At 41.6% G+C, this 13,245-nt stretch overlaps 2 protein-coding genes across 2 annotated transcripts in view; one reads left to right on the top strand and one right to left on the bottom strand.

Moving 5' to 3' along the window:
* TBCD (tubulin folding cofactor D) overlaps positions 1-13,245 on the bottom strand; it is a 114,773-nt gene that overhangs the window by 73,272 nt on the left and 28,256 nt on the right. The gene's annotated exons all lie outside the window — the stretch shown is intronic.
* ZNF750 (zinc finger protein 750) lies at positions 9,716-12,459 on the top strand. Its single transcript, XM_066332115.1, has 2 exons — positions 9,716-11,310; positions 11,733-12,459. The coding sequence occupies exons 1-2, from the start codon at positions 9,887-9,889 to the stop codon at positions 12,451-12,453; spliced, it is 2,145 nt and encodes a 714-aa protein (XP_066188212.1). The 5' UTR covers positions 9,716-9,886; the 3' UTR covers positions 12,454-12,459.

The raw sequence follows: 13,245 nt of genomic DNA, 5'->3' as shown, positions 1-13,245 counted from the left end.
CCTGCCAGGTCCCCTCTCAAATGTGCCCCACTTCAACATTCCCTGTTTCCTTCTTACAGTTTTCTGATCCTCCTTTTATTCTGAAGGTAACTTATGAACAGAAGTAGTTAAGGCTGGTTATGCACATTTTTCACTCTTATTACTACTTTTCATTTATTCTGACATTAAAAAAAAAATCTAATTCCAGATTCAGATCAGTTGTATTGATCCACCAGTACCAGACTCCTGAATCTTCTACTATCCCTGGATCCACTCAGCATTATTCCCTTCTGTTCAAATGCTGCTTTCATTTTTGCCATAGTTTAAAAAGGAGCAAGGGAGAGTTGGACTATCCCAGTCTACTCCCCAGGAATGGGTAAAGGTGTTTGAGAAAGCAGGAAGATTAAAAGTAACGTCTTCCTGGCTGGAATCCTCCCAAAATAAGCACAAATTCACTGAAAGTGTAACCACAGGGCTCTTCCAATCTGCTCTCCCTGGCTTCTTTTTCTCATTCTACAGTGATGCAAATGTTTTCAACCTTAATGTGATTTTACAGCAGAAACAGGATCACATAATGCACAGTGAGCACGATTTCCTGGTGAAACCCTTCTATGGATTATATTTGAGAGATTGTCCCTGGCTTCCAGCAGACAGCTGGGGCTACTCAGTGCTCAGCAAGCCCTTGAGAGTGACACCAGAACATTCTTCAGCTCACCACCAAGACGTTAAGAACGCCCAGGAAGGTTCATGTTCCTCTACATGACACACCTTATTAGCTAGAAAGTTTATACTGTGCTGTCATCAAGAGAAATTTTAATAATGTCCTTTCACAAGCAAACCAGAAATTCAAGTAAACTAGGATTCTCTTGTTTGTTTAGTATTTATCCCCACCCAATTAAATAAAAAAAACCCCTATAAATAATAGTCTGAAGCCTACAAAACCACAAATACAGCACAAAACAAAAGCTGTGAAATCATACAGAAACCACACTGAAATGTAAGTTTTTGGTTCTGGCACACGGTGTAGAGTAAGGAATATTTCATTTTGGGGTGCTGCAATTCCAAATGTAGGATCGCACACAAATCCAGCATCACATCATGAGATTTCAGTTAACTTCAGGCTATTTTGCTAAAAAAGTTTCTCCCACATGCAAATTAAGCTGCATGATCAGTTCTAATAACCACTGAAATTTTACAGTGACATGTAACTTTGAATGCAAAACCATAACAGCCAAGCTGCAGCTCATGAACTGCAGCATCAGTATTTTTCAATGAAATAAAATAAAACATCAGGTTGTATTTGCTGGTTTATATTCCCCACTTTAAAAATTTATTGAAATTGTAGACAACATATAGTAGTCATATAAATCTTTATAAAATTTGACAGGTTTCAGAAAATAACTGAAAGCTAAAAACATGTAGAGTCTGAGAGTATTTGTTCTATGCCTCCCTGCTTTCTGGTGAGAGCAGCATCACAGCAGCCCCACACCAGGTATGGCTCAATATAAATTAAAATAATACATTTACTAAGAGAATTGTATCCAGAGCATCAAGCAGAAGCTGAAGGTGCATTTTGCATCCCTGTGAGAATGACTGACAGGGAAAAGAGTGACCATTAAAAACCTTGCCTTATAAACAGTTCATTCCTTTGCCTACAGTCCCAATTCCTGCTGTTTCCCACTTCCCCCAAGATGTTTCACTGCCCAAGGGCAAGGATGGGAACCCAAAGAAAGATCATCCTAGCTCCAGACCAAACAGCACAGGCCACAAGAAATATCTAAAAACGGGATCTGCAGTTGCTGTTAACTGCTGAGCTTTTACTCTTTTCCCATACAAGTAATTTGCTCCAGTAATCCTGAACAAGTGGCTCCCAAATACCTGCACAGTAATCTGCCCAGACGTATCTCTGGAGTCAGGGACTGGATTGTTATGAAAAACAAAGGCAGATTTCAAAGGTGCTATTCAAAAAGCATTAAGACTAATAACTATTCATACAGGATAGAAAAAGATAATTATGAGAATACTGTAGGAGAATCACGTCATGTTTCGGGGCACGGCGTGATGTTCACATCCATTTGCCCCCTTCTGGGAATGGTGTGGAACAACCCAGCCCAAACCTGCTGATGCTGAGAGCAAAATCCTTCAACAACTTCAGTTCAAGTGATCCCAGAAAGAAAAAAAGCACTTTGTTAGCTCAAAGCCACGTATCCAGACAGAACTGAGGCGACACAGTGAACACTGCTGTTCCTGTATGCAAGAAGCTGAGCTTCACCAGCTCCACATCCAGCACTATCCACATTTACCTGTCGTCATGCTGCTCTCCTGGAGTAACTAACGAGCTCACAGATTGGTAAGGCACCTCTGCAAAGACCTGGAAAAACTCCTCATGATGGGAAACCAGCGGCCATCCCCTGGAGCAGCACTGGAGTCCTGAGTGCAACCAGCAGGGCCAGTCCTGGCACCAGGGCAGAGGGTGAACACACTGATCAATGTGGAGGTGCTAACTGACTGGAGCAGCAGCTGGCACACACTGAGACACCCAGGGAATGGAATTTTGAAGGGGCAAACAGAACTCAGATGAGAGGTGTATCCACATCAGGGGAAGCTTAGCCCATTTGGATGCAGAGTTTCTGCAACTGACATTTTGTTTTCTGTTTAGTGCTAAAGCTGAGCCAAAAAAATCATATAAAAGCACATACAAGGAAGTTTGTAATATTTAGAGAATGACAGAAATATGCTAGAGTAATTAAAACCATGAAATTCAGCTACAGCTAAACAACACTTACTTAATACTGAATTTTCTAAAAAAACTAGAATACAGAAGTGTATTCTACACCAAAAAAAGATAACACAAAGCTTTAGCACTCAGAGATACAAAAATAACTACATTTTTTTTAAAAAAGCAACTTGGCAGAAACATATCATTAGATCCAAATTTTATAGATTTATTTCATTATGAATAAATTTATTATTTATTTCATTTTAGTATTAATTTTATGTCAGTCCTGGAGGTCTTAATTAATCTGACCTGTGCTCAGGTAAATTAAAAAGGTGCTACCAACAAGGGTCTGGGGTCACTGATAAGAAACTCAGGATGTGACCAAGTGAGTTAAAAACAAGTGTGGAAACATCACTGCAATCATGATTTAGTATTTCCACAAGCCTGCACAAACAGGAGTTCTCATGGTCCTGTTCTGGGGTCCACCAAAGAATCTTGTCCCCCAGATCTGGGTTTTTATATCATCCAAGCCCCAAGCAAAGGAGAATTCACATGAGCTGTTCTTTTTCTTCCAGTTCTACTTTGCTGGCAGCTGATTTCACTGACCTGACTGGTAACAGCAGCTTCCAGGAAGAAGCTGGGCTTAAAACATTTTCTGTGGGTCAAGGCAGCAACTGGACATCACATCTCCACTCCAAACACAAGGTCAGGAAATGGGGAGAAGGGGGGAAAATAAAATTCAAGTTCCAGTGCTGTGTGTTATCCCAGTTCAGTCAGCTCTTTTGGTGGAATCTAACAGCTTCCTCTAGATGCCACAAATTGAAATTTTCTTCCAGAGAAGTTTCTTAACACAGAGAGAATTTCAAAATTTCAGTTTCTGAACACTGAAAGGTCTTTCTCCCTTCTTCCCTTAGAAATTTCTAATACACAATTTTTTATTCAAAATATTTTATAACTAAATGGAAGAATTTATCCCACCTTAATCCAAAGGATTTAGCAACAACTAGAGAGTAATATGACAGTAATATTAAACCTTTTATACTGCTATGCTGCACTGTAGAAACATAATTAAAAAAAATAAGGGAAAAAATAAAACATACCACAAGAGCCACTCTTCTACCTTAAAATTAGTGATTGCTTATAATTTGAATTTTTTTCCCAGAAAGTTACACCAGCGCAGCAAGAGGAAGCATGGTGACCTGCATACCCACATAGGGAAGTAGATGTCTGTAAATAATTCCACCAAACCAAAGGCAACACCTTTAAAATTATTTTCAAGACACCGCTTTAAAGACTGATTTTGAAACAACTTTCATCCACTTCCTAAGCAGGTTTTGTAGTGACAATTTCCTTAATAATTTTCATTCCAAAACATCTTACTTTTGCCAACTATAAAATCCATCATACATTTGAAAGTTTCAGTGATCTGCAGCTGTGTTATCTACACAGCAGTGGATGAAACAAGAGGGTTCTCATGTTCAGTTTTGAACAGAAGTTTTAACATCTCTGTAACACTGGAATTAGTAGCCAAAAGCCTCTCTGCTTATGCACTAACAGGAGTGGGTTTTAGATAGAGCTGTAAGAATCAAAATGTTTTCCTTCTGCCAGCCTGCATGTGAGAGGAAATCATTTCTCTGAACAGCTCAGCCATGTCACCAAGTCACGGGCACACGCACCAAGAAATTTGTCATTTACAAACTCTAACAAAAAAACCACAATGAAAAGCCAGTCCCAACACTGATCAGTGGGTGAGCAGTTGACTTTCCCATTTCACTGCTGGAGTTCACAGGTCCTGAGCAAACACAAAGCCATGACAATCAATCCTTCCTGCAGTGACTCCTTTCCCTTTCCAGGACCTGTACATTTGGCTGTCGATTATAGACAAGCTTTGGCAGGTTCCTGTGGCAAGCAAGCTTGGAGTTAGTTCAGTCCCGCCTTCAGAAAGGAGACTCATGAAGGACAAAAATTTAAATAAAAATGAAGAGGGGGGAGGAAAAACAAAAAGAGCAAAAATATTAAAGCTACAAAGGCATTCAATAAAAAAAGTCAGTCTCTAATAATAATGAGCAAAATGATTTTTTAAGCTTTGCTATCCCCTGTGTACAGTCAGTTGTGCTGCCCAAGAGTCGCTTGTAGAAAACTGAAATATCCTCAGTGTTAACTGAGCCATTTCTGACCCCACACTGCAAGCTGCCTGCCAGAGGAGCAGCCAGCAGAGCTGAGAGCAAAACTTGGTTGTTGGAGGGCACGGAGCGACGGGAGCTCCCTTCGATAGCCCAGATGCTGAGGTAATGCTCAATGAGAGCGGTGGACGCAAACAAATGAATCGTAGCTGCAGGCTGGAGTAATATCAGGTGCATCTCTACACCCCGAGGGCTCAACTCCTACACGCTCAGGTCCCTCCCCTGGAACAGCCTCCTGCAGTTTCACTCAGGGCTCAGGCAGAGAACAGGTACTGCTCTCCCAGCAGTGACAGCTCCAGCTCAGCGCCCGCCCGGCAGCCCTCGGACACCCCAGTGCCTGGTGAGTACACTGCTACATTGCTTTGGAGCATTTCTTTCTGTAAAAGCTGCTCAGATTAAGGAGTAAATCTGAGGTGTTCAGTTCCCAGCTGTCCCAGCAGCCAGGGTTACTCCAGCAGGTGCACTCACAGCACCAGTCTCAGCTTTCAGCAGAAAGTTTCAACAGGAGAGGGGAATATTTCAGTCTCTGAGAAAATCTGACTCTTGCAAGTTTTTACAATAACTAACTCTTGTTGGTGCAAAGGGGTTTCAGCACCATTTATTTTTTTTTTATTCAGGGAATTAATATATTGAAGTATGACAAAAAGATACATTGCTTAAAATTGCTGTGTTACCTCTGCCAGCTCTGCTTCCTAGAGTCGTGTCGGGTTGATTTGAAAAGCTTATATGAAAATAATGTGCTCTAGCTTTGAGTTATTAATTTTTCCAGCTTCTGGAAATTTAGCAGAAAATCAGATCATTTTCTATTTTCTAGTCAATTAAAGTGTAGTAAGACATTGATTTATTAACTCGGTATGTGGAAAGATTTTTATTTCTTATCCACGCTGCCTAAGCGAGTCGTTTAATCTGTTTCTGAGCTTCCTCTCGCACACCCGGACGCACACTCACAGAATTTCCCGTGGGTCTGTACCTCACACACACACACACTGCCCTCCCAGCCCACTCCTCTCACCCCTGTTTCCTCCTAATTAACAAATAGCTGCCTTAAAATTTATCTTTCAGTTTCAAGGACCTGGAAGTTTAGAAGGGAGGGGTGGTTAATCGCTGGAAAATCTCAGCTAGAATAAAACTCACAAATCTTGTTCTTGCAACACCCTGGGTAGGTGACAATGGCATGTCCTTGGGTTATGCAATAATGCCACATCACAATATTTTAATTATAGCATGTCCTTCAAAATGTTCCACCCCAGTGAGTCCTCCTGGTCAGAGAGATCCACATCACCAGAAGGAGCCTGCAATAATAATGGGGTGGGCATGAGCAGCTGTTACGTACTTTGCTGAAGCAGTGTCCTAAAAAGAAATGTAATTACTGTCCCTGCTTGTAATAAAAGACATTTTGAAATTTCCTCTTTGATCAACTGGGCATCTTAAACAATTTAAACTACTTAAAACCCTAAAAAAAACAACCTGGACAGATATATATGCACATATCTATGTGTGTGTATGAATACACATGTGCATATGTGTGTATACACTTATCCCCACGGACATTTCTTGTTTATATATTTGCACACAATGTTCAACTACATTCCTGTTTTCTCAACCTGCCAACAGGTTAAAGGCGAGGAGGGAGCAACAACCTGCTTTTAAAAATAGAAGGAAGGAAACTTGGAGCAGTCAGTGTCAGGCTGGAAAGGGCGACAGGTTCGAAAGCCATGAGGAGGTTACTAGTGACAAAAACAAACAACTAAGATAACCTCGAGTTTAATCAAGATTATCTGAATAACTTGTTTTCGATAAAAATATAAATAAATAACACTACTGCATTTCAAAACTGGAAAGTTTTAATAATATATACCCATCTGCGTTTCTACAAACAGGTCTACAGGAAATAAATTCTCAACTAAAAAAAAAAAGTTATGTAAAAATTATCCTGCTATTGAAGATATTTTTCCCCCTTTATCCTTTAGGATATCACAAGTGATGGCACTGAAGTTAAAGGAAAAAGCAGCTATTTATTTTGATGTTTTCTTTGCAATAGTAAATTCTAACTTTGGCAGCACAAAACATTCATTGTATAGCTGTAAGTAACATTATTTATATCGGGACAGTTTTAATTGGTTACACCTATTTTAAACCATTAATGTCCTTTTTGACTGTGTGATCAAATAGTCTTAATCTTTTTTAATAATAAAATATGTCCCTCTGCCAGATACTCCTCTGTCTTAGAGACCAGAGGAGGAATTATCCTACTTGTCTAACTTCAGAAATATTTTATTACTGGCATTTTTAAAACAGGAGGAAAAAAAAAAAGGGGGTTTAAAATAGTAAAAGAGAGAAAGAAAACATTCATCTGGCTGGCTGTGACCTAAGTTTAGGAAAGGTAAACACCCTTTAAAATGAGCTGCTCTCTGCATCTCACAAGTCAGAGCTGCAGGTTCTGGAGCCATCAAAATAAATTAAATAGAAAGAAATAAAAAGCTGTTGGAATGCTCTCCTGCTGTACCCATGGTAGAGGAGCTCCAAGGCTTGAAATTTCGAACATTAAAACTGCAACAACGTATTTTATCTTGTTAAGAAATGATAGTTAATACTCTGTCCAACAGGAATAACTTGAATCAAAGTTAAATACCAAGTACAAAGTCAGAGGGGGGAGGACAGGACACACAGGAATTTTCATTATGAAGCAAAGGAAAGCTGGAAGAACAAGGAAATCTAATTACCATCCCTTTATTATAAATGCTGCACCTGAATGCAGATTCGGACGTTATCATAAATGCTTTACCTAAGAAAGCGATGGAGTTTTGACAACAAGATCTTTTTTTTTCAAGAATAATTAGTACAAGCACTTCCAAGAAGATATAAAGAATAACTGGTACAAACTGACTTGACCGAGTCCATTACAAATTTTTCCATGTTAGTTACACATCACTAGTTAAAAATAAGTGCAACAAGCTCACTTAAGACAGAAGGAAAAGCCCAGTTCCCTATCTTGACCTCTCCTCCTATGTCTGAATTCTTCATTTACTTATTTTTTAATGAAAAAAATTATTTTTAATATTTCAAAGGGTTTCAAGGTATTGCTTTTTAAAATATTTTAAAATACCATATATCATTTTTTAAAATTTTATTGGACTACCATTTCAGCCATACTCCAATGATGAGACTTTAACATGCAGATTGCAGATGTATTTTTCCTTCTTGCTCTTACAGTATCAGTATCCAACTCAAACAACCTCATTAAAACCTGAAAAACAAAAAGCTACTTCTCTAGAAATTCCTTTTTCATTAATCTGAAGCACATTTAATTAGTTGTTAATTTTAGGAAAAAGCTTGATTATTTTTTTCTACATTCAGAGCAGCTTTGCATTTTTAAGAGTGCCTTCACAATAACTATTTTAACAAAATTAACAGTTCTATGACATCAGAAACAACATTTAATACAATTTGCTAGAATTACTATACCTGATGAGCCAAGCAGCAATTCTGTAGCTTTCCCTTCAGTTTTCATCATGTGTTTGCCTGTCATTTTCTGTTAAATAATCTCTGATTTAAGAAATGCAAAACATCTCTACTTGAACTAAAATCTCACAGCACATAATTACAAGCAGTTCTTTTCATAAACTAAGTATTTTAATACTACTAATTCAAACTTCTATGTAAAAAGCTTTTTTTAAAAAAAAAAATGGAGCTATCTCGTCACCCTTCCAATTAGTATTCCTGTAGTTTCAGGTAACACAATAGATACAGTACGTGGTTTTGCAACAGTCATCATTTTGATAATGATGCTTGTAGTTCATGATGAAATCATCAGTTTTTAGATCTCTGCCATAACACATCCTATAAAATCATGAGAACTTGACTCCGAGAGTTTCTCACGCCTTCAGAATCAGTGAACATAATGGAACAAGCCGGTACAAGCCCTCCTGACTTATCTACCCAGCAAATCACTGGGCTGGATAAAGTATCCACAACCTTCGTTTTTCCAAAGAAAGGCAGATAGATCCTTCCCCTATAAATCAATTACTGTCAGACACTTTTTTCCCCCTGAGTTAGTACACTCGGGTGCCTGTGTTAACCGTGTGCAATCTGTGAGGAGCGGCGCAGCAGGAGCATGGGAGATGTGTTTATCAGGCAGAGGATTCCATTAGTCAGACACTGCAGTGCTCATTTCTCTTAATTGAATTAGGAAGAGGAAGAAAATCGGTGTGGTTTTATCCTTCGAGAGATTGGGCACTTTTGAGGTACCCATTGAGATTGGGCTGTTGGGAAACGCCGCAGCAGTGAAGAGAGGGGTTGGTCAGTCTCAGAAAGAGCCCAGTCAGCCGCCCAAGAGCGACCCATCCACCCCACCCTCGTGTCACCACAGCAGGAAATTCCCTCCTTGCTCTCCCGGACCGGCCTGACAGGCTTGCCCCACATCCAGCCCCTGCTGGGACCTGCCTCTTCCCATCCCACCCACTCCACTCCTCTCTCAACAGCTCCGCCTGGATTTCTACTTTCATCTTCTCAATGAATGTTCCTCCAGCTTTCAAAGAGAACTCCCCCGAGCCACCAGCACACGCAGGTGACAAGTGCTGCTGCTGGAAATTAGGCCACTTGTGTTTGGGTGCGGGAGGATGCCAAAGGTCAATGCCCATCTGACTCCAGTCTGACATCCAGCTCTTTTATTCTGTTTTACAAAACCCAAATAACACAACATATGCAGTTTGAGGGGGAATGCTCTTAAGAGAAAGCACTACTTTGTGTTTAGTTCCAATGCTCCATTACAGCTCATTTTAAACTTTGTGTTTCAGTTCCTGCATCATCAGTGGCAAAAGCCTTGTTTTCTGGCACCCTCTTCCCCAAGACATCGTAGGAGCTGGCTGCTTCTCCTCACCTGGGAAGAAGGATTCTAGAAACCTGAAAAACCGGAAACATCACGAGGCTAAAACTGAGGGAAGCCAACCACAAGAAAGTTTTTATAAAGAGCCATTACATTTAATTGTTTAAAGCAGAAAAAAGAATGAGTCTCCTCAAAGAACGTAAACCCAAGAAGCCTCATTACATCCCAAGACCACCAGGAAAGCCATTCAAGTACAAGTGCTTCCAGTGCCCCTTCACTTGCAATGAGAAATCCCATCTCTTTAACCACATGAAGTATGGCCTCTGCAAAAACTCCATCACTTTGGTGTCGGAGCAGGATCGAGTCATCAAGTGTCCAAAGAGCAGCTCCCTGGAGCCCAAACAGATCAACCAGCTCGAATCTACCGTCAAACCAACTTCTTCTAAATCTGTCACAAACGGACTGTCAAGCCTCGATTCAAAGCCTCAATATCCTTTTACAAAAGAAGATGCCAAGGAGAATGTCGAGTTACAAAGCCAAGCAACCAACGCAGCAATTCAAGGACAAAAACCTGCGATCCCGAAGGAATTAAGCCCAGCCAGCTCCGCAGCAGAAGGTGCCATCAGTGTGCAGCCCCTGATGGAGGGCATGGTGAGGCCCTCGGCCTTCGTTCCCGTTGGAGAACACCGAGACAGCAAAGGCCCAGAAATCACTGAGGCATCTGAAATCCTCTCCCTCTCTAACAAAGGTTCTCCTTTTCACACCAAGTCCGCGTTTCACGCACCAGCTCACCCGTGGAAGGCAGGTTCTTTCCTCCCAGAATTTCCACATAAAGTTGCTCCCACGAAAGGCTTTGGTTCCATTTCACCTTACATGCAACCAATGATTCCTGAGTACTCACCCCATTTCTATGAGCACCGGCTTGCTATCTACACACCTTACCTGCTCCCAGGTAACTCAGAGTGTGAAAGCTCTGCTCTCTCTGTCTACGGAACACAAGATCAAAGACACTTTCTTCCCCACCCTGGGCCACTTCCAAAACCCCTAAATCCATCGGCATATGAACACTATCGATTGTTCCAACAATACCACTCCACTCCACCAATACCTTATGGATTTTGTAGGCCAACAGATCCTCCATTTTACAGATTTTCACATGTAGCTGGTATTAACAGGGATCAAAGTTCTCATCTGATGGAAGAAACTACCTTGCTGTACCCAGCTTCTTTAAGCCCTTCCCAACAATACCCTCTAAGTTCACATAAAAAACAAGCAGATTACGAAAAAGAAATGACGTTATTGCATGCCAAAGGTAACCCTAAGGAGGACCAAAATGAAAGAGAGAATGCCAAAATGAGCCCTCTTGCAGGAAGTGCAGCAACAGGCTCCCCTGGCAGACCCAGCCCCACCAACTTCACCCAGACAAGCCACACATGTGAGGGTTTGTTTGACCTCTCCAACAAGTCATCGTCCACATCCCTGGGCAAGTATGACCAGTCAGAAGAAAACTTCACAGCCTTCAGACCTGTGAGGAAAAGCACTGACCAACCGTCTTCCCTTCAAGGCGTGCAGGGACAGCAGGAGAGAGGGGATTCACCTAACAGGTAAAGTAACACTTGGCAAATTCCTGTGAGGTTTACCAGGGACACGCAAAGGCAGATGGGTACATTTCTTGCAATGCCTGTTAGATATATTTAAATTTACAGCAGTGACTTAATATGTGTGCAAAACACACAGGCGCTACAATGAGCAGACCATTCATTGTCCTTAAATGTACCAGGAATTTCCACCATGGTTGTGTACTTCCAATGTGTTTGAGTACTTCAGGGAATTACTTCTATTATAGTGGTGGGTATAGTGAAAAGGACTTGGGGGATTTAAGGGAGAAAAAACAGAACTGTTGGATTTCTAGCCTAGGGGTCTAGATTTTTTTCCTCTTCCTGCCCACTTCCTCAACCCCAGTTTAAAAGAGCAATTGATAGTGAACTTGAGCAGTTGAAACCTCTTTTCTCCTCGTTTCTTTCAGCATCAATGTCACTGATGAAGACTCACACACACAGACTGACAGCCAGAACAACGTGGGCTCACTGCCCAACACGGAAGAAGACACAGGAATAGCCCCCCTCAATCTTTCCAAAAAGGCTGACACGAGCACAGGACCTACCCACGAGCACACGTACAAAACCTCGTCCAAAACAGACAGGCAGAGCTTCCTGGAAATGCAGGACATGCCCCTGAACCTCTCTGTAAAGGATTCCTGTAACACAGCCAGCATGAAACCGTCCTTCCACAGCCCCTCCCAGGATAACAGCGCTGCTGCCGCTTCTCCCAAGGCCGAGCAGGAGATGTCGGGAGCGGAGCCGTGCGGCCCCAAGAACCCCAGCGGCAGCGTGTGTGACAAACCCTTCGCGGCGCAGCGCGGCGAGGCCGCGGACTTGGGGCTGATGGAGAGCTGTGATGAGCAGAAGCAGACGGCAGCTGTGGCTCTGTGCCAGCTGGCTGCCTACAGCCCCGGCACGGCCCGGCTGGACGGCGACGGGCACGGCACACAGGACGGCTGCACCGCGCCCGCCGAGGCCACCGGTGCTGCTCCTGATGCTCAGGATGCTCCCTGCAACCCAAAGGGGAAAGGACAAAAAAGGACAAACCAAAAAGAGTCCGTGAAATCCCAGCAAGGAGCTAAGAGGGTCAGGCCAAATGACTGCAGCAGAGTCTTCACTTTAAGGAAGAGAACAAGAGTGTCCTAAATCCTCCTCCTTTCCAGTGAGTTTCTGGGTTACCAGCATCATTGTGAAATTTCTACAAATCCTCACTCACTGGGCTTGGCCCGTGACAAGATACATTCGGTCTCTCCATTGTAAATAATGTTCATAATTTTATATTAATATTTTTAAGTAATTGAACTTTGCCTTGTACAAGCTCAGGTTTTGATGAGTGAATTTTTGCATTCATTACTAAAGCCAAAGTAAATTAGATGAATTTTCAAGGGGTTTTTGCAATTGTATGATGTAAAATAACTTTTACAACTTCTTTTCTTAAAAGACGTTTAAGCTCTAGAAACTATATAGCTCAATAACATACTGTCATAGTCTTTTTTCAGCCTTAACTTCATCTAATGGGGGTTGTCTCGGTCTTTTTTTATTTCTTTTGAAAACCTTTCTATGTCACTGTGCAGTAGTTTAAACAAGCTTAAGATTAAAACTGGCTTTTAGAATATCCCGTAAAAACTGCTCTGTGTATGGATGCACTTTGCCATTGTGCCCTATGACAGAACAACGGACCAAATTTAGTTATTCAGAGGCAGATGCCACTTTAAATAAACTACCCCGAACCCTGTGTAAGGGACCTCTTCTCGCACTGACTCAGAACAAGATTCAAGTCAAACCAAAGAAAGCCTGCACAGGTTTAATAAACGCAGTTTATGTTCAACTTTAAGTGAATTGCTATGAAAACAACACGGAAAATATGAAGAACTAAGGAATCCAGGTGCCTGCTTTGCTGAGGTTAGACAGACACTGGGCAGCCTTCAAACTCCAGGT

Source organism: Sylvia atricapilla, chromosome 18, assembly GCF_009819655.1.
Source record: "Sylvia atricapilla isolate bSylAtr1 chromosome 18, bSylAtr1.pri, whole genome shotgun sequence".
NCBI classification, from domain to species: domain Eukaryota; kingdom Metazoa; phylum Chordata; class Aves; order Passeriformes; family Sylviidae; genus Sylvia; species Sylvia atricapilla.
Note: the sequence above shows the minus strand (reverse complement) of the source record. Positions and strands in the feature narration are given on the sequence as shown.

What these genes read in the sequence shown, in the direction of transcription:
- ZNF750 (XM_066332115.1), top strand. Translation starts at nt 9,887, where the DNA reads ATGAGTCTCCTCAAAGAACGTAAACCCAAGAAGCCTCATTACATCCCA. An exon ending in AGAGGGGATTCACCTAACAG is followed by an intron (nt 11,311 to 11,732) that starts GTAAAGTAACAC and finishes CGTTTCTTTCAG; the next exon opens with CATCAATGTCACTGATGAAG.